Source organism: Gasterosteus aculeatus, chromosome X (genome assembly GCF_964276395.1).
Source record: "Gasterosteus aculeatus chromosome X, fGasAcu3.hap1.1, whole genome shotgun sequence".
Classification (NCBI taxonomy): domain Eukaryota; kingdom Metazoa; phylum Chordata; class Actinopteri; order Perciformes; family Gasterosteidae; genus Gasterosteus; species Gasterosteus aculeatus.
The window spans coordinates 10,795,309-10,816,162 of NC_135698.1; the positions used below are offsets into that span (position 1 = coordinate 10,795,309).

Sequence of the window (20,854 nt, forward strand, 5' to 3'; positions counted from 1 at the left end):
AGCATGTTAGCACCTGGGCTGCTCGCTATCTGGAGTGCACACACGCGACCCACTTTCTCTTTCTGTAAGGCTCCTCGCTGCTGCGAAGGTGCACAGCGCCGATTGCTCACAGCTCTCGTCGTTGTGACGCAAAGCAGCATTGAGACTCTTATCAGGGCTTCAATGACTCGTTAGTTTGACCGGAGAGCGCAGTGTTTCGTGAGCGGCAGCGAGAGATCCTGCAGCAGCCTCCCTGAGCACAATAGGACCCCGGCCCCACGTGCAGCTCGTGCCCTTGTTTGTTTTGGATAACGATAGATCTGCAGGTTCTATGTGCACGTCACGTCTAACATTGCAAACACTCAAATGCCAAAAGTGACCTTTTTTTTTTTTAAAGGCCCTATCAGGTCATTTCACTGATCCGGAACCATTGGCGACCTCGACCACATGAATTTCTTTGGCAAATCATAACTATCGGAAAGGATCCTTTTTGGAGAGGAATGACATCTTTTGGTTTCATAGTCCTCAACCTATCCACCTCGTGTGTGTGTGTGTGTGTGTGTGTGTGTGTGTGTGTGTGTGTGTGTGTGTGTGTGTGTGTGTGTGAGATATATGTTTATAGGACAAAGTCTTCTGTGTCCTTTTTTTATTCACTGTTGACTTTTCTACAATCTTTTCATGAGAAGTTAAATGACCTCCGGGTGAATTTAATGAGGGATTACGTCACTCCGATCACCACACTGCTTCATCAGCACTTTGGATGTGCAAAAACATGCGTCGTTTATTTAGTTAGTTAGTTACTTAGTTTTTCTTGCAGATGAGTCACTTCGCGGTTGATTCGTTCTTTCAATTAGAAAACAATCAACCGCAAAAGTACACCTTGTTCTGCATTACCTGCTGTTTTCTGTGTATTACATGCTGAATGTTCTCTGTTGTCCCAGAGCTAAAATTAGCTCGTCCGTGTCCGGCGTGGTATCATTGGTTCATGTTTAACTCGGTTACACAGTAAACTGTTAGCACCGGCGCTGAGGGAGTCGGCCTGTCTGAAGCAGTTTCTCCGCCGACTTAAAAGTCACCTATTCATGAGCTTGAGTGACTTTTCCGGAGAGCCTTCCTGTTTAGCCGTTTAGCACTCGCCTCTGCTTCCCGTTGGGCTCTATTGTGTCTCATTTAGATGTGACTGATGCAGAGTGGGAGGAAACGGTACACGGCCAGTGGATCGCTGACACCTATCGGGTTCCGTGGCACGAAGGAAAGTCCTCCGCTCACTTCAGCCGGCCTTTTGCACGAATCTGTTGTTTTCGCCCCGGCGGCCAGGATGAATGGAGCTGCTTGTTCACCTCGCCCATTGGTTCTAACGGGGATGAATGGGGTGATGTGGAGGCTTTGATATAGAAATTCATGGCTGGCGTAAAATAGATTCCAGTCGCATCTTTTCTCTGGTGTTCAGCCATCTGTGACCGACCAACACTCCGTGTCCAACAACGGCACACACGGGCGCTTCCTCAAACCACGTGACCTGTGGGACCCTTTGACTGCAGAGAACTGGCTTAAAACTACATCTCGGCTAAAGTCTACTTAAACTAGATCATCTCACAATTGCTTTCTTAAATGGACGCATTTCCTGGAAAAGGATTCGCCTAAATGAAGGCAGGTGTAACTTCAGTTCTAATCATTTTTGAACAATTACATTTTCGCATGTGTGCAAAGCCAATGGAGGACTTTACCGCCGCAGTCTATAACTACATTTGAGACGCACAAAGTAAAGAACTAATTGTTTTTTTTCTCAGTTTCTTCTATTCAACTGAATTTCCATCTATTGTGTGAGTAATACTGACCTGCTGTGCATCACTGACATTGTGACTGAAACATGGCGTTTGTGTAACTAGCACATAATAAGTGCCGTACCATATACTCAATTACTAAGTGAGTGACAGCCCTTCAATCAACCCCCCACAGAAGAGCTATAGAAGCTGCGCTCTAATCTTCTATGTATAATCGGGTAATTCTCTACCCACCAATTTTCACTCTGCGCTACGCAGAAGCCCACGGAAACCTGGACATCATCTCGGCCTGGATTCTAATTCTAATTAGAGCCTCAGAGATCAGAGCGAGGTTAAACTAGACGAGCTCCGGCCAGCAGTGTTCACAGCGACGGTTCTGAAGCGCTGTGGAGGTGCATGATAAACGGAGCCACGGATTCAAAGGATTCGTTTCTATTGTAATCTGCTTTGTGTCTCTTGCATTTGAATGATCCCGCAATTAGACCACATTGTATTACGTACGCCTTTTTTAAAAAAATTTTTATTGGATAAACGTTCAATTATGAGGACGTGATTGATTGACTTGTCCTCTCCTCTGCAGGCTTGTCGATGACAGGTGTGTGGTCCAGCCTGAAGCTGGAAACCTGGCCAACCCACCCAAAAAGTTCAGAGGTTTGTGTGGAAATGTACTTGTCACACTGGTTCGAGGTTTCTCTCTCTCTCTCTCTCGCTCAAGGTTGATTGTGGCTCTGTTGTTTCACACAATATTGTGGTTTTAGACAAACTTGTACGTTTTTTTAAATGACGCCACAGGTTCCGGTGGGTGAAGCACCAGTCACCTCAAAAAAGGGCTGTTTCCCCACATTTAGACTCATAAGTGGCACTTAACTTGGCTCACAGAGTGACTCCTGAACGCCTGTCGTCCTCCTTCTCCTCCAGACTGCCTCTTCAAGGTGTGTCCCATGAACAGGTACTCGGCCCAGAAGCAATTCTGGAAGGCCAAACAGGGAAAACAAGGGCACAACAACACGCAGGGAGACCTTTTCAAGAAGTTACAGGTAGAGCCTTTCATTAAAAAAAAATCGCAATTGTCTTCTAGATCGCCATGTTCATTTGAGCCCCAACGCTTCAGTGAATCTGTGTCTCGTTACTCAGGATGCAGCAGAACTGGAGATGAAGCAGAACGAGTCGGAGAACAAGAAGCTCCTCGGGGAAGTTGTGAAATACAGTAACGTCATCCAGGTACAGCCCCCGTCCTCCGCAAACGCTGTGGGGCTCCGCTTGTCTTTTTGTTTGTGTTCGTTTTGTTACCCATGGCTCAGGTCACACAGAAATGGGCCACAAGATCAGTTTTTGGTTTCGCTCATGGCTAAACTGGTTTTACAGGTTAAACAAAAGCAAATTTGACATCTGTTTCAAAAGGCGTTCAGCGCGACCTGCGTTGTTCCCTCAGGCACAGGCAGGCCTCTTTCAATAGGCAGTGTTTGGGCAACAATGCTATGATTTTAGCTCTTGATGGTTAAATGGTTTTGGGAAAACGTGTTTCGTGATGCACAAACTTCTATACCCAATAGAAATACCCGATCAGCTCCTTTTAAATCCAGGCAATAAACCTGCTTTTTCATAAAATGTTTATCTTCTCGCACGGTGGTGGACAATTGGGATGGGATGTTTTCACATACCAAAGAATCGATTTAAATTGAGGAAATAATCAACAGACGAATCCAGGGCCAATTAACTGCATCAAGTATGGTTTCATGATTTCTTTTCCTTTTTAATGTTAGATCAACAATGCCTGAACTTAAGTTCTACAAACGCCTGAGTACTTCCTCCACCAGCGTACTTTCTGAGTTTAACCACCACGCGTCTTCTGTCTCAGCTCCTGCACATTAAGAGCAACAAATACCTGACGGTGAACAAGCGTCTCCCTGCTCTGCTCGAGAAGAACGCCATGCGGGTTTCTTTGGACTCGGCGGGGAACGAGGGCTCCTGGTTCTACATTCAGCCTTTCTGGAAGCTCCGCAGCGAAGGAGATAACGTAGGTCTGCCCGCACATTTTAGACACCGCGCTCAGTTCGACGTTCCTCTCGGTTCAAAAGTACAGCAGATAACCCCGACTTTTTCCTCCTATTTACTGTGTCAGTTTGTCTGTCTCGTCCCAGTAACGTTTCTGATTTTTGTCTCCTCCCCCCTTTGGCTTTAGCGTCCTATGGTCGAAGGTATTGCTCTTGGTTGTGCATGGTGTTTGTGCATCTCTTGGTCAGACACAGAATCTCAAATAAAAAGCATGGATTCACCGGCCTTCCTGTTGCATGTTAGGCTTCTAGCTTGACCATTTAAAAAAAAAAAGCATCCAGTCGGTCCTCACTTTCTATATATTATCTCTTCTCTAAATTAGAGCCACAGTGTGTTTGCGTGTGACTGGAAAACATCTTGTGTAGAGTCCAGAGCAACGTCCATTGATGATAATGATACAGTGACCGGCAGTGTACCTTCAGTCACAACATATCGGTATGCTTTATTCATGTTCGCTCACCACGATATGAATAAACCGGTTTGCCGTGTGCAACTCAATCACTCTCTCGTGTGAAGGTCAGCCTGTTGCACATAGCACCTCCTTTATTTTAAAATACAGGGATGTTTGCATGGACACGGTCTTACTGCTTCGTCCGTTTGAACACCTGTGAACATTTCTCCACCTGTCTTCACCTGCGTTGGCGTATAACTGATTAACTGTAATGGGGTCAGGTGGTGGTTGGCGACAAGGTTGTGCTGATGCCGGTGAACGCAGGGCAGCCTCTTCACGCCAGTAACATCGAGCTGCTGGACAACCTCGGCTGCAAAGAGGTGGGACGAGTTCATCCGTGTTGTGTCTGTCTCCGCTGAAATGAAGCTGTAGTCAAATACACAAATAACAGACAAGAGGAAGTAGTTTTGTCTTTTGATTTCAACACGCCTCATTTGAGCTTTTTGTATGACAAAAGTTTGCCCCTTACTCTCTGCAGGTTAATGCTGTTAACTGCAACACCAGCTTTAAGATCACCTTGTTCATGAAGTTCAGCGACTACAGGGAAGATGTGCTGAAGGGGGTACGTGGTTTTCTCGCAATGCAGATTGCCTGCCGGGCGTCTTTTAGCGGGCCTGCGCGCCGTTGGCGTGTCTCCCCGAGCCAACGGCATGCGGTGATCTGGCCGCGGTGTCGTGATGGTCATGTGTGCCGTGTCAGGGGGACGTGGTGAGGCTGTTTCACGCCGAGCAGGAGAAGTTCCTGACCTGTGACGAGTACAAGAAGCAGCAGCAGCACGTCTTCCTCCGGACCACGCTGCGGCAGTCCGCCACCTCCGCCACCAGCTCCAAGGCCCTCTGGGAGATCGAGGTAAAACACACGCAGGAATTAAAGTGTATAATAAATATATATATATATATATATATATATATATATATTTAATTATAATAATCTCGCTCGCTCTCTGGAAACAACCAGCCGTACACGAAGAACCTTCTAAAGCAGGGGTCTCAAACTCAAATCAGCTGCGGGCCAGATGCAGCCCACTTCAACCGAACGCGGGCCAGACTAGCGTCCGAACGGCATGGTCGACAATAACACAACTTAACACTCACTTTCAAAAGCAGTCATTGAACCCCACCCTGGGGGATCGGTCCGAATGAGACTACAACACTAGTCCTCCTTTAACTCAGCGGGGGAGACCTAAGGTCATGTGACCGTGGAATTCCTTTATAGCCAAACGTGAAGTTACGTGAATCGAAGCTGCGTAGTAATGGACGGAGACGCTCGTCGGTGACGTCAGATGCTTCATGTGTTGTTAGTGTGAGTCGTAAAGGAAAACTTTATTAAACGAGCGATGCTAACGGTTAGTCACATGATCACCTGCGCGAAAGAGGGCAGGAAACATTTCACCCTCCTGCTCTCTGCACCTCGGCCGACACACACGACCCGCCCCCCATGTCAGTCACATGCATGCCACGTTCACTGGACAAGCACATAGTAGGAAACCAGAACATCATAACATGTCCCACACAGCAGCTGACAGTGGGGTTACAGTATAAAACTTGCGGGCCGCACTAACATTACACTTTCATATTAAGGATGGGGCCACAAAATATCGTCCCGAGGGCCGCAATTGGCCCGCGGGCCGCGAGTTTGAGACCCCTGTTCTAAAGCCTTTTGAATCCTTAACTTTGAAAGCTCAGTTTGAATAAACATAAAGTGAGTTTTTAAGTTTACACCTTAGTCATCATTGAGGAGCGTTTCTCACAGATTTAGGTTGTAATTGATGATTTAATACATTGTCTGCCACTTTTTAACCCTTTTTAGTTATTTGTAATAAACGCTCTGTATGCTCCTCGTTATCAGCTCACTCAGTTCCTGTTGTTCCTCTGCTGCTTGCACCACAATGTACTTGTGCTGCCATATCAGTGATCTACATGTCGTGCCAGCAGAATGACTAACACAAATTCCTTTTGTACTTCGATGTCAGTACTACGGTCAATGAGGGCGTGTGTAAAAACGCTTGCGTGCTGCTTGGGAAATGTGACAAGTGCTTGTAATTGGGAGAGAATCTGGTGATTTTTTTTTACAGAAGATGCATCAAAACACAAGGCCAAACTAAATGAGCAGTGTTACTAAGAAACTGTGGAACATAGTTTGAAAAGTCCCTGTGAACCGTTTCGAACAATTACTAATGCTTGTAGGTGTCCTCCTCTTGTCTTCTCGCGGCCAGGTCGTGCACCATGACCCCTGTAGAGGTGGAGCCGGACAGTGGAACAGTCTCTTCCGCTTCAAACACCTGGCGACTGGGAATTACCTCGCAGCAGAGGTGAGTTTGACTGATTCAGTTTGGGTGGTTGTGACGATCTATTGTACCATATACACTGGAATTGGAATTCCCGTTTAGGTTTTGAAGATGTTTTTTGGGTGCCATTCTTTTATTCAAATAAGAAAAATTACTATTCAATCAATGTATATTCTTATTTGATGTTACAGTTGACCAAGAAATCAGTTTTTAAGTCAAACCTTAAAACAAATACCATTAAAATAACTTTCACTCTCACACAGTGAGGCATAGTGAGGGGATTGATTCTCAGCCGAAACATAAAGCCCAGGTATTGCTAATGCTATCAGGACTGTAAAAGTCCGATGTGTGCAGCCCCACTTTAAATCCGCAGTACTTTGAGATTATCTTACACCACTATCCTTCGACTTTTCTCAAGATGAGAGGATCTACTTAGTTTCTAATATAAGCCCAGTGGAAGGGGATTCTAGGTGGTGTGCTGTAGGTGGCAGTATTCCCATTGATATGGTGTCCATCACCCATCTGCTGTTGAATCATTTGCATTGATGGGGATGATAATGACAAAATGATCATCAGAACGTCCTCTGTCAGAGGTCACTGAGTGACCCCCACCCCCTCGGTTTGTCTGCAGGAGAACCCTGAATTCAAAGACAACACGGTGGAGCCCAAAGGAGAGGTGAGTCGAACGAGCTCATTTAGCTGCAAAGTCACACACTACTAACCAACTTTTTAACACTATAAAAAGCATTACATCAGCAGGTAAACATTGTCCCCCTCATCCTTTGCTTATTCAGTACCACCAGTTCTCACAACACTCGCATGCAAACTCTGAATCTTTTATCTAAAGCTTTCTTTCCGCCCTTAGCTGCCTTGCCCATTTGTATTCTGGTAGAGCGAGGAGCTCACACACACTTTCTTGCACATGCCGCGTTTCAGACACACAGGGGGCTCCTTACATAACGTCTGGGTGCCCTGCGAGAGATGGAGGAGGGGGGGGGGGGAGCACAGACGTGCTGTCTGCTCTGCTCCACTCGCCTGTGCTAAGCTGGTGGGGTGACTCACCAGCGAAGGGAGGGAGGGAGGGAGGGGTGGAGTGGGAGGATTGAGAAGCTGAGGCGTCGAGGCAGCTCAGGGGAGCTTCCCATTGACATGCAGAGAAGTGGGAGAAGTTAACCCTTCTTTATGTGCTGCATCTGCACAGCCTACGTGCCGTGATGTCTTAACGCGCCACACGGAGAAGTCATGGCTCTCTGGCTGCATCTCGGTGTAATTTGATACCTCATTAGTGCAAGAAGCTGTGACGGTGTAGTCACATCCGTCCCTCCTCAATTATAGATGTTATCAGCCGTCGGGCTGATTACTCAGTATTTACGTGAGTAGGGTTAAAAGATATGGCACAACATGTACTTTAGTATAAAGCACTATTTACATCATTTGTGCATTTTGGACATTTGGGTAAGAGGAGGTCCTGCTGTGTACGCGACCCTCAGCATTAAATAGTACAATGAATCAATTAGTTTGACAGGAAAGTTATTGTGATGTCATCGTATAATATACCAAATATCTTTGCAGCCATGGTAATATAAACATTTAGCTTTATTTGTCTTTTCTTAAGAACGTATTCGCATAGCTATTGTATTATTCTGCCGATTGTTTCCCTGATCTATCATTTTGTCGACAATATGCAGCTCAACAATTCTCCCCGACAGTGAACATTACCCAAAGGAAAAAAAGGCGTCTTTCATTCTACCGAGATAGAAACCCAAATATGCTAATTGTTGCTATAAATAATAATGATCAATAATCAAAAAGACAATCAAGGGTAGGAGGTAACACCAATAGACTTACTATGTTATTCACACATGTGAAAAAGCTCTGAAAGCATCTCTAGTTTATAGACATTAGAGGTGGGGGATTTTTCGATTTCTCTTGATTCTCTCTAGAACGATTCGGTCTCGATTCAGAAAAGTTAATAATTGGAATAAAAAAAATAAAAACGCCTGTCTGGCGCGAGATATTTGCTCGCTCGCGGAGCGTGAATCAAATAAAGTAGGAAGTGATTAGCAACCTCTGAGTAGCAAACTCAGATTTGAGAAAATTTAGAAAATCGAGATGCTTCGATAATCGGTTTAGAATCGAATCGTTGACCTCTGAATCGAATTGTGAGGTGCCAAGAGATTCCCACCCCTAATAGACATGAATTCTGACTGTGTTGCTGTATACTATACATTGTACAATTCAATAATTGTCTCAAAAACTCCCGTTAATATTGATAAACAACTCAACTGTGCGACATATGAGCTTTAGGACTGCAAACGCACATTTTGACTGTGTGTGTGTGTGTGTGTGTGTGTGTGTGTGTGTGTGTGTGTGTGTGTGCGTGTGCGTGTGCGTGCGCACTCTGTAGAACGAGACCGAGACTTTGTTCTCCAAGAGGAAGCATCAAGCAGCTGAGAAGATTGCTTACACCCTGGTTTCTGTTCCTCACGGCAATGACATCTCCTCTCTGTTTGAGCTGGATGCCACCACTCTGCAGCGTGCCGACTGTCTCGTGCCCAGGTCAGTCACTCACACGGGGGGGGGGGCCAAACGGTGACAACAGAATTGCTGTCCCTCTAGCAGGCCTTGCAGCTAATTGATGGACCAAAATGACACGTTTCAACTGCAGCAGCCCGCTGAAAATCACATGAGATGTAAATTGTCTTTTTCACTTCTTCATCAGAAACTCCTATGTGAGACTGCGGCACCTGTGCACCAACACGTGGGTGACAAGTACCAACGTCCCCATCGATGCGGAGGAGGAGCGTCCAGTCATGCTCAAGGTCTACAGACACAAACAAACAGTAATACACACTGGTGAAACCAACACGGATGCATTGTTTAGACATTCATGTTGGCTCTCATAATAGATTGGAACCTGTTGCACTAAAGAGGACAAAGAAGCTTTCGCCATCGTATCTGTTCCCCTGTCGGAGGTCAGAGACTTGGACTTTGCCAATGACGCTAGCAAGGTCCTGGAGTCCACCGTGAGGAAGCTTCAGTTCGGCAACATTGCTCAGAATGAGAGGAGGTACAGATGCCTGAACACGTCGACGTGGGTGACACAAGGCGCCCTGCGTGTTTTTTTTAAATTTTTGCCATCATATTTTTTCTTTTCAGGTTTGTGACTAAGCTGCTGGAGGACCTCGTTTTCTTTGTATGTATGGTACCAAACAATGGCCAGGATGTTTTGTCCGTTGTCACTTCCACACCCAACCGAGAGAGGCAGAAACTCATGAGGGAACAGAACATCCTAGCGCAGGTCAGCACACACACACACACACACACACACACACACACACACACACTTCCGTTCACTTCAAGATAAACGCTGCTGCCCAGTGCAAATCGGAAAGTGTCATGTTTTCATTTTAGTCCTATTTTGCTGCAGATCTTTGGCATCCTGAAGGCTCCATTCACAGATCAGGGTGACGGTCCGATGCTGAAGTTGGAGGATTTGGGAGACCAGCGCTATGCGCACTTCAAGTACATGTTGAGACTCTGCTACAGGGTGCTGCGCCACTCCCAACAGGACTATCGCAAGAACCAGGTAAGTTTCTGTCTCCTACAGTCTATTACCGAGCACTCATTGAGTGTTTCATCAGGCTAATTAACACAGGAATGTAGGCTAGTTTAAGCATAGAGACAGATTTTGATTAGTTTGATCAGTAAAGATTCTGCTTGGTCCGGTACGACCAACATCTGACTATCAATTAAGTTATGCTGGTTTAGCTAAATACTCCTGCATAACCAATTCTATCTGATTTTGGACTCTTCTTGTCTGCTGTCCTGCCCTAGAGCGTGCCACAGATGCACATTTTAGATTTTTGAATAATTATTTTTATTCTAAAAACAAACTGTATCTTGCTAGAGGAAACTTTGTTTAGTCTCCTGCTTTTGTTCCAGTTTCCATCTGTCAGGCCACCTAATATCAATCTTTTTTTAACAGAAGACATGTTACAGTAGGTAAAGCACACATAGTCTTCGCTTTGTGAGAAACTTGTACCCATGTATTATACCCAATGTATTAATGATACTAGTTGCACCTCTGCTGAAATGAGTGAAGGCGTAAAAAATGTATTAATTTAGCTGGAGAAATCCATAAATAAGAGCATTTATTATTCTGTTATGCCACGACCACCACTTGTGGCCCTTGTGAGAAAGTTTTATACAAAGTCCTATTAAAACTGCCAAATATATATATTTTATTTTTTAGTCATACCTTTTTGAAAGGTATGACATTTAAAAATGATTTCTTTAATTTCATTTCCACCAGCTTCTACTTTGTTCTTTGCTCATCAAGCAAACAAAGCAATTACACAACCTTGCTTTGGTACATTTAACTCATCAATTGCAGGCCTTGGTAAATCCTAACTGGCTCATTTAGAGCTGCTCTGTGTCCAACGGATTGTGCTTATGTCAGGTAACTATGGTTACCAACAGTTCATGAAAACCATCCATCAAAAGTGTTTCTAACCATGTGTCTCTTGCTGCCACCCAGGAATACATAGCCAAGAAGTTCACCATCATGCAGTCTCAGATTGGCTATGAGATCCTGGCTGAGGACACAATCACTGCCCTGCTGCACAACAACCGCAAGCTGCTAGAAAAACACATCACAGCCAGAGAGATTGAGACCTTCGTCAGCCTGCTGAGGCGCAACAGAGAGCCCAGGTCAGACAATTTCCCCCCCCCCCCCCCCCTCCAGAAGAGTAGATGACCCAGGGGAACACTTTTAACACCATCAACTAGAGGAGAAATCGTGAATGTGCATGGAAATTTGTATTGGTACTGAAGGCTTTTTGTTGCAAATGATTACTTTGAGACACTTTAATGCAGGATAATCTAATGCAATATCTGAATACTTACCTATTTTATAAAATTCTCACTTCTTAAAAAAAAAAAAAAAAAAATCTTTTTCAGAAATGAATTCCTAACCTTCCCTGTTTGGTCACTCTGACACCATTATTATGTAGGGGAAGGCTAGTTGGTGCATTAAAGGCTTTTGCAATTATTGATTCTCTCTGCTTTTATGTTAAAATAGAGTAAGCAACCTTGTACGTAAAACATTTGTTATAACATTCGTCATCCCTGCCCCCCCCACTCTTCTAGATTCCTGGATTATCTGTCTGATCTATGTGTATCCAACAAGACTGCAATCCCCGTCACACAGGAGCTTATCTGTAAATTTATGCTCAACCCCACCAATGCAGATATCCTCATCCAGACCAAGTGAGTCACACCTTTTGGTTTCTATATTTAAATCCTCAAAGTTTGGTTATTTCAGTCCTTCATCATAAAACATTCAACTAACACGCACAATTCAGAATGCTCTAAAGCGATTTCGGCTTCCCTCCTTGTGAAATGGATATTTTGAGTGGCAGCAGTTCTACGTCAGTACTTAATGTCTATAATTACCCTCAATTTTCTTTTTGTCGCACTCCCTACTGTACCCCCCCCCCCCCCCAACCCAGGCTAATCCCGAACACTGAGACCACCATAGAGTCCTCTCTGCTGCAGGAGGAGGTGGAGGAGGAGGAGGTTTGGCTCTACTGGATCGACGGGCACAAGGAACCTCACGGCAAATCCATTCGCCACCTTGCCCAGGATGCCAAGGGCGACAACAAGATGGATTCAGAGACCATCACCTATTACAGGTGATGTTGACCTTGTTGTTTGTTCCCCCGTGTGCAGGAAAAACGGCAAGCAAGCAAGAGTGCCTTTTTCCCTTCTTGTCTTTCTATGTTCAACCTGCAGAAACAAAAACATGTCCCTTGCCTCCTCTGTAGGTACCAGTTGAACCTTTTTGCAAAAATGTGTCTGGACCGCCAATACCTAGCCATCAACCAGATCACCGGTCAGCTGCCTGTGGACCTGATCCTGCGCTGCATGTTCGACGACTGCCTGCCCTACAACCTCAGAGCCTCCTTCTGCCGTCTCATGCTGCATATGCACGTGGACCGCGACCCCCAGGAGGCCGTGGTGCCTGTACGCTACGCCCGCCTCTGGACTGAGATCCCGTCCAAGATCACCATCCACGAGTGAGGCTCCGTTTGTGGGGTAGTGTGTCATGTGCAGGCATATTTTTGCAGGTGACCACATGTGAATTATGCTTGGTCTTTCCTACAGGTTTGAATACGAGTCCGGTGACATTTCAAGAGAGGAGATGAAGAGGAAGTTCGCTCCCACCATGGAGTTTGTCGAAGAATATCTTAAAGATGTGGTCAACCAGCCTTTTCCATTTGGAGAAAAAGACAAGAACGAACTCACGCTAGAGGTAAAATAAACCCATTGGGTAATTTCAGTCGGAAATTGTGCTTCATGTATGTTTTTTTAATTATTTTTAAAATTATGTATCCTTTCTGATGATTGCCTTCTGCCTTCCAGGTGGTGAATCTGGCTCGTAACCTGGTTTACTTTGGTTTCTATAGCTTTAGTGAGCTGTTGCGCCTCACGCGCACTCTGCTGGCCATACTGGATATTGTTCAGCACCCACTGACCTTCATGAACAAGCTCGACAAGAGCCCAGAGACTGGTCAGTGCAGTTACACAGTAGAAAGGAAATCATTTCATCCAGTTGATCCACAAGATTTACTCTCTCACACGTATTGCTTTTATAAAGCGATTTATTTATTACTTCTGGCCCGTTCTTTTGACGTCCTCCAAGCACTTGTTTTTAGATGCCTACAGTGCAAGATGTTACGGCTTAAGCTGTAATGTGTCGACTATGTAGATGTAAGTGATGGGCTTTGCACGCACACGAGGCAAAAATTTGTGAAAAAGAATGTTTCCTTTTAGGCAACAATGTCCTACGCACGATCCACGGAGTCGGGGAAATGATGACTCAGATCATGATGAGTCGAGGCGTGCCGCACAGCCTCCCTGACACCTCCACATCCCTCCGCTATGCGAGAGGACACTTCCTGCAGGACAATGAGGATGTCATGGTGATGGACACCAAGCTAAAGATCATCGAGATCCTGCAAGTAAGCATCACGCACTTCATGTAATTGTAATGTAATTTGGCATTATTAAAAGAAATATATATATATATATATATAATAAATATATTTCAGTGTTTGATTATATGTATTTTATTTCTCCGTTAGTTCATCCTAAGTGTGAGGTTGGATTATAGGATCACATACTTATTGTCCATCTACAAGAAGGAGTTTGGGGACAAGGTTATGACTGACACCTCTGCGACTGATTTTATGCCATTAACACGTGGGACATTTTTTCTTTCTCCTAATTGAAGTACTAGAATATTATTTTATAATATTGTACATTCACTTAAACGGTTCGCGTTATTTTGTCTCCAGCCTCTGAACCAGACATAGACGAGATTGCAACCAAGGCAGAGAGCATGTTTGCTGGAGGGTAAGTGAAGCAGTGCCTAAACACAGCCAAACATTCACACATTAATTAAAGGTAGAAGTTGAGTTGTTTTTGAAAGACCCTTATCTCTTTTTCAACATTATCTCTGCTTAAAAACTGCTAAACTTTTTGGGGATTTCAGCTCTGAATTAAGTGCAGTGGAGCTGGACGATGAGGGAGGCAGGACGTTTTTGAGGGTTCTGATCCACCTCATCATGCAAGATTACCCCCCACTGGTGTCTGGCTCGCTGCAGCTCATCTTCAAACACTTCAGCCAGAGAGCGGAGGTCCTGCAGGCCTTCAAACAGGTACCGACACACCAGTTAAACTGCAGCATCTGATTCTTGGTGAGCCCACTTCCTGAGTGAATCAGTTTAAACTCGAGGGGTCAGCCAAAGGTATAAACAGTGGCAGTTGAAAACTGTCTCGCGTAGCTTCCCAGGCTGTAATGTCACATTTCAACAATACGGAGACGTTCCAAAGTGGCGCACTGAGACTCCTTGGCAGAGACCTGCTCAAATGCATGCATTTGTTCTTTTAATATCTTTGTCTGGTTTATTTATCATGCGCGTGTGTGTGTGTTTTCCAGGTGCAGCTGTTGGTGTCCGAGCAGGATGTAGACAACTACAAGCAGATCAAGGCAGACCTGGACCAGCTACGCTTGACCGTTGAGAAGTCAGAGCTGTGGGTTGAGAAAAGTGGAGTCTACAGCGGTGAAGACCACGGGGCCGGGCAGGTCAATGAACAGAACATTGAGGTGCCGTACCATCAGTTAATGCTGTCTAGCATTTTAGTGTAACATTTGTTTCTTCACAAGACTGTTCTATATTTATCTTAAACATCCCATCTGTCATTAGGATACACTGTAAATGGCTTCTGTGTTTAATATTATTTATCAATCTGATGGAAAACCGTTTTGCGGCTAAGTACTAAGGAATTGTAATGTCTGGCAGAACAGGTGAAACCGGTCTGAAAGGTCCATCTGCTGAAAATCATTCCTTATTAGTAAGGCCTGAAACGGCACTGTAGACTGTTTGTTTGTACGTCATTATTGTTACAATAACGCAGTAATTGGTAATTAGAGACAGAATGGGATTGTCGTTGCAGCATAAAATGCATTTCTGATTGTATTCAAGTGATCATTTTACACTTTAATCACTTTCTCTTCATGTATTTGTTTGGTCAGGAGGTTGTCCTGAGCCCAGTGCAGGATGGAGACAATAAACCTCAAATTGACAGCAACAAAGCAAACAACTACAAAATAGTCAAAGAGGTGAGTGTTTTAAAAAATATATATATTTCAAGGTTATTCTTTTGGTTCAGCAGTGCGTCCATAATGCATACGTGTGTGTCTGCTATTTAGATCCTGCTGAGACTCAGTAAGCTGTGTTATCCCAGTAAGAAGAGTCGCGTGCAGCAGCAGAGGCTGCTGAAGAACATGGGGGCCCACGCAGTGGTGCTGGACTTGCTGCAGATCCCCTATGAGAAGGTCAGTCACGTACCAGAACAGCCAAATGAATGACTTGATGTTATAAACGAAATATTAACACACCATTGTTTTGTACGGTCACGCTTTCTCCATCCTGTCTCATAATCTTCTTCTTTTCCTCGCCCTTCCTTTTGCACAGTGTGACGAGAAGATGAATGAAATCATGACCCTGGCACATACGTTTCTGCAGAATTTCTGCAAAGGAAATCATCAGAACCAAGTTCTTCTACATAAACACCTGAACCTCTTCCTCACTCCTGGGGTATACTCACCTTGCTGTACATTTCTCTTGCTGTCGTGTCTTACTTTTTTAAGTAGGAATTCATTAGAATTAATCTATTGTGAAAAAGATGAGGTCCAAAACAACTGCAGCATTCTAGTGAGATGTTATTTTATATTAACGGTGGTCTGTTTCTTTTCCTGTTTTATAAATGATTTTCCTCCAAGAGACTGAATCACTTCTCCTATATTTCACCAGTTGCTTGAAGCTGAGACAATGCGTCACATCTTTATGAACAACTACCAGCTGTGCAATGAGATCAGCGACCGCGTGGTCCATCATTTTGTCCACTGCATCGAGACACACGGAAGACACGTTCAATACCTCAAGTTCCTGCAAACCATTGTGAAAGAAGATGCAAAGTATGTGAAGAAATGTCAGGACAAAGTCATGACCGAGGTGAGGTAAAAAGGTTTTCGAATGAAAAGCGGTTTTATTTATCACTTGATATATAAATGTTAACTTTCCCTTTCGGGGTCTCTGTTTGGTCTCCGTGTGCAGCTGGTGAACGGAGGCGAAGACGTGCTGGTGTTCTACAACGACCGCTCCTCGTTCTCCGTGTTGCTGCAGATGATGGGCTCCGAGCGCGAGCGCATGGACGAGGACGGAGCGCTGGCCTACCACAACGCGCTCGTAGAGCTGCTGGCTGCCTGCACCGAGGGCAAGAACGTCTACACTGAGCTGAAATGCAACTCTCTTCTGCCGCTGGACGACATCGTCAAAGTTGTCACAGATATTCACTGCATCCCAGAGGTAAGGCTGGACAAGTTCATGGTATGGATAAAAAAAATGCAAACGCATTTGGTCAAAATGTCAAAATGTTTGTTTGTTTTATCTGAAAAGTAACTAGGCATCTTATTTCTTTACCCCCCTAGGTGAAAACGGCTTATGTGAACTTTGTGAATCACTGTTACGTGGACACGGAGGTAGAAATGAAGGAGATCTACACCTCCAACCACATTTGGAAACTCTTTGACAACTTCCTGGTGGACATGTCCAGCGTAAGGCTTCGTCGGAGTAATACTTCTCTGATGAGCCATTGTTCATTGAGGCTCACTCATTTTCTGTGTGACGTTACTGTGAGCCTGTTCCGATTTTTGCTTTTCGTATTCAAGGTTTGCAACTCTACCACGGACCGTAACCATGCCGATTTGGCCCTGGAGAAGTATGTGACGGAGACCGTGATGGCCATCGTCAAGGGTTTCTTCAGCTCACCTTTCTCTGTCAACCACTCCAACCTGCAGGTACTGTTTTTCACATCTGAAAAGCAGAGGGAGGTTTGCACGCCTGAATCCATACAGTAAAACGATTTGAGCAGATGCTTGACCGTCGGTACTGACGTCTCCATTGAGAGACCGCCAGGACTGTCTCCGTGTTTCTTTATGCTTATGACAGTAAACGGTATTCCCCCGCTGTCTTTCTCTTCCCCCTCAAACAGAGAAACCAGTCGGTCTTCATCAAGCTGCTCCAGTCTTCTTTCAGGATCTACAACTGCCCCTGGATCAACTCTGCTCAGAAAGTTAACATTGAGAACTGTATCAAAACGCTGGCAGACGTCGGTAAGTGTTGGTCCTCCGCACACCAGGTCTTTGACCGCCGATGGAGACGGCGGCGTTGAAATATTGATTCTAATAGCCAATCACTAATAAATACTAGAGGTATTAAGCGGTCAGATTTTATACACAAAATTCACACGGACATCCAACCCTTTGTGTTTTTGCCCAGCCAAGGCCCGGGCCATAGCCATCCCCGTGGACCTGGACAGTCAGGTCAACACTTTGTCTCTGAGGGTCCATAGCAACATGGTGCAGCGAGCAGCCAAGGACTGGAGGACATCCGCCCGCACACGACCCCGCAAGGAGAACCTGGGCGGTCCCGACTATAAGAACATCATTGAGAAGCTCCAGGTGCACCTTTTTTAATTTAATTTAACAGCAGCGCTCTGCAGGAAGACACTGCAGTACTTAAAACGTAAAAAGTACGTAAAAAGTGTTGGACAAATTCAATATTCAGCTCATGGTGGTGCTTGATATAAAGTTCAGGTTTATTACAAAAATCTTGACGAGGACATGGATGTAAAGACCAAATTGTATGGCGCTCTTTACTTCGTTAAGTGAAATGTTATTTTTGTAAAGTTGTCTTTAAAGTTTACGTGGGCTTTTCAAAGTGATTTTTAGCAGAATCATTCATTGAGACCTTTTGCGTGTCTCTGTGATGTTACATTACAGGTCATTTACTTACATTTTTACATTTTGTTCAGGGGGTTGTGTCCCTTCTGGAGGAACAGTTCAGTCCTAAAGTTCAGGCAGAGTTCTCTGTGCTGGTGGATGTTCTTCACAGCCCAGAACTGCTGTTTCCGGAGGCCGCTCGATTACGCTGTGAGAGTGGAGCTTTCATGTCCAAGTAAGTCACACAACCTGCTGTTAGTTTTTGCTGAGATTCACTTAAAAAATAGAACGACTTCACCTGTGTTCATTAATAGAATACCCTTTTGATTTCCCATGTGAGCTAGTAACCGCATTAGTCGGACACAACTTTAAGTGATGCAGCACCTTTCCCTGTCCGCTCTGTCAGACTGATCAAACACACCCAGAAACTTATGGAAAAAGAAGAGAAGCTGTGTATCAAGATCCTGCAAACACTCAGAGAGATGATGGACAAGAAGGAATGCTTCCAGGAGGCTGTGAGTACTTGACCCTGCATCACGGGGAAAATGGTTTCAATTAGGTTTGATTTTGTCACTGTCGGACACCCAGACAATGGTGTTCGTGTTTCACAATGTCACCGTTGTATAAACAAAGTGTTTCTGAGGATTAAGCACCATCTGTAACTCCCGTCAGCATCGAGGTGTCCTTGTTTTCCTCCGAGGTCTGTCCGGCCATGAGCCCAGACGCCCCTTCATCAGTATTCTGTGGGTCCTTCCATGTTACATAAGACCGAGAGGCACTTGAGGACACACTCGCACAGAGAGGGAGAATAGGTGGGAGGAAGTAAGGGAATGAGGAGTAGGGTAGGGGGGGGGGCAGCACCGAGCAAACGAATCAATACTGCAGTGGGTGGGTGGGCATATCCTGCTGCACCCCCGCTCAGCCAGAGGCCTGGCACGTGAATGGCGAGAGTTGGTGGAGGAGACTAAAGGAGATGGCTTTGTGCGTTTTTTATGTTTGTGCGTGCCAAGGGGGGGTGGGAAGGAAGGGGAGGGCTAAAAAAAAAGTCAGGTCTGTAATCACCCTTTGGAGGGTTTAGGAGAGTTTGTGATTTTGATGCAACATGGTTGTTGTTTGGCGGACAAGGCGTTCTTAAAGGTGCTGCTGTTGTTGTTGTTGAACCGCAACCTCTTGTAAGAACCGCTCTTCAAGTGTAGTTACATTAGTGATACTGTCAAGACCGCCTTTCTCTATATAGTACATGCCAGCCTGTGTCACCTACAGCCTTGTGTTTCAACCAAGCTGTTTTTTTTGGGGGGGGGTTCCAAAAGGCTAATTATTCAACAGTTTTTGTGGAATAACATGGAGGGATTTAAAGTGGAAGAACAGTCACTTCTTTAAATAAGCGGCTCGGCGCATTCGAGCAGCCAGACAGTGCGGTAACGATATGTGAAATGTCAGTCTGTGTAGGTGTGCGTGAGTGTGCTCAAGCATGTATTTGTGGCCGCTCTTTGTCATATTCCCGTAGCCCTGAGCGTGGAGCTGCAGCCTTGCTGCATGAGAGATATGGCGAGGGAGGGAGGGAGGGAGGGAGGGAGGGAGGGAGGGAGAGTGGGAGAAAACGATTGATGGAAATAATGAGAGAGAGAGAGAGAAGGAGACAGACAAAAACCGAGGGAGGGAGAGAGACGGAGTGACAGCAGAGGCAGCAGAGGTTGGTGGCTCCCCCGGGGCGCAGTGAGTGGGTGGAGGAGAGAAAGAGATGGAGGGAGTGTGAATGAGGGAGGGAGGGAGGCAGTCATGTGAGGAGCCATGTGAGTGGAAGGGAGAAAAAAAAAGTGGGCTGCAGGGTGAGGGATTGGAGAGAAGCGGAGTCTGCTCAGTCCATGAGGAGACAGGGCAGGGGGTGCACTTACGTAACAGCCCGCAGTGCCTGAGCCAGCGGCACGTGGACCATCACGTTCTCCCTCCCTCCCTCCCTCCCTGCCTCGTTACTCTCACTCTTCTGTCCGCTCGCTGCCTCTCTCCTTTTGCTTTGCCCCCTGCATTCTTTGTCTCAGTCCATCACATTCTGTCTGCCCGCCCGAGTTAGTCTCGTCCCTCCCCGGCTGTGTTTTCCCGGGTCGTACCAGGAGCGCTGGTCGGCCAGCGGAGAGACACTTTATTGGCTGTCAGATAATGGAAAAGCCATAAATGTTTTGCTCCCACTTGCCCTCAAGATGACTTTGGTAACAGGTTTTTTTTTATTTTTTAAGGACAAATTACTAAAAAAAATCCTCCTGTACCATGAAAATTGTGGAAATAATTTAATATAATCTCACCCTATGCAATTTGTCACAAAATGAACGGTGGTGTTATTCTTTACTCTTTTGAATCAAATTAAAAACCACTAATTCAACTATCTGTCTCAATACTACTCAAAAAGGGTAAATCCTGTGTTTATTATTTTCCACTGTGGTTTAACTATGTTTGATGTGTGAATGAAATCATCATGTAGATTAAAGAAGTTGCTCTGGTGGCCCGGACCCTTTTCATCCGCGATACACCATAATTGCCCGAGTTGTCCCGAGTTTGATTTTGGAATTTCCTAATTTCCACTCAAAGTACTTAAGCCTCCAGATCTTTATCGGTCGATATGTCGTGGATCGTGTTGGCCGAAAAAAGGAAGCACAAAACTCATGTTCATCATAACGAGTTAATAGAAAAAAAAAAAGGAAGTTGTGGGATTTTATACCTGTGGCCTATTTCCGATGTTGTGTTCTGTGAACACAGGCACGCACGCCGTGCTGTCGTGTCTATCTGCATGCAAGTGTCGTCTTGTTGCCAAATGATGGAAAACCGGTAGTTATATAACATAAATCTCTTTCACGCTCATCCCTGTCATTTACGCGCTCTCCTCCTGTCCTTTTCTCCTCCTGTCCCTCTTTCCGCTTTGCTTGCCGAGTTTCACACCACCTGCCACAGGC

At 45.2% G+C, this 20,854-nt stretch overlaps 1 protein-coding gene across 2 annotated transcripts in view; it reads left to right on the forward strand.

The window, feature by feature from the left end:
- itpr2 (inositol 1,4,5-trisphosphate receptor, type 2) overlaps positions 1–20,854 on the forward strand; it is a 42,292-nt gene that overhangs the window by 1,447 nt on the left and 19,991 nt on the right. Inside the window, exons 1-37 of one of the 2 annotated variants that reach the window (XM_078082716.1) lie at positions 728–739; positions 2,343–2,414; positions 2,682–2,800; positions 2,898–2,984; positions 3,622–3,780; positions 4,491–4,589; positions 4,748–4,831; positions 4,969–5,118; positions 6,485–6,580; positions 7,188–7,232; positions 8,964–9,115; positions 9,279–9,378; positions 9,466–9,626; positions 9,716–9,857; positions 9,987–10,145; positions 11,097–11,269; positions 11,708–11,827; positions 12,070–12,252; positions 12,385–12,636; positions 12,725–12,872; positions 12,983–13,130; positions 13,394–13,581; positions 13,705–13,822; positions 13,918–13,975; positions 14,115–14,280; positions 14,562–14,729; positions 15,159–15,245; positions 15,336–15,461; positions 15,601–15,723; positions 15,940–16,140; positions 16,243–16,494; positions 16,617–16,742; positions 16,857–16,985; positions 17,180–17,300; positions 17,467–17,648; positions 18,002–18,144; positions 18,316–18,424. In XM_078082716.1, the coding sequence (XP_077938842.1) occupies positions 2,705–2,800; positions 2,898–2,984; positions 3,622–3,780; positions 4,491–4,589; positions 4,748–4,831; positions 4,969–5,118; positions 6,485–6,580; positions 7,188–7,232; positions 8,964–9,115; positions 9,279–9,378; positions 9,466–9,626; positions 9,716–9,857; positions 9,987–10,145; positions 11,097–11,269; positions 11,708–11,827; positions 12,070–12,252; positions 12,385–12,636; positions 12,725–12,872; positions 12,983–13,130; positions 13,394–13,581; positions 13,705–13,822; positions 13,918–13,975; positions 14,115–14,280; positions 14,562–14,729; positions 15,159–15,245; positions 15,336–15,461; positions 15,601–15,723; positions 15,940–16,140; positions 16,243–16,494; positions 16,617–16,742; positions 16,857–16,985; positions 17,180–17,300; positions 17,467–17,648; positions 18,002–18,144; positions 18,316–18,424 (4,851 nt within the window). In that variant the 5' untranslated portion in view covers positions 728–739; positions 2,343–2,414; positions 2,682–2,704. Of the gene's footprint in view, positions 1–727; positions 740–2,342; positions 2,415–2,681; positions 2,801–2,897; positions 2,985–3,621; positions 3,781–4,490; positions 4,590–4,747; positions 4,832–4,968; positions 5,119–6,484; positions 6,581–7,187; positions 7,233–8,963; positions 9,116–9,278; positions 9,379–9,465; positions 9,627–9,715; positions 9,858–9,986; positions 10,146–11,096; positions 11,270–11,707; positions 11,828–12,069; positions 12,253–12,384; positions 12,637–12,724; positions 12,873–12,982; positions 13,131–13,393; positions 13,582–13,704; positions 13,823–13,917; positions 13,976–14,114; positions 14,281–14,561; positions 14,730–15,158; positions 15,246–15,335; positions 15,462–15,600; positions 15,724–15,939; positions 16,141–16,242; positions 16,495–16,616; positions 16,743–16,856; positions 16,986–17,179; positions 17,301–17,466; positions 17,649–18,001; positions 18,145–18,315; positions 18,425–20,854 lie in introns of those variants that run through there. The other variant, XM_040162322.2, reaches the window with a different exon arrangement.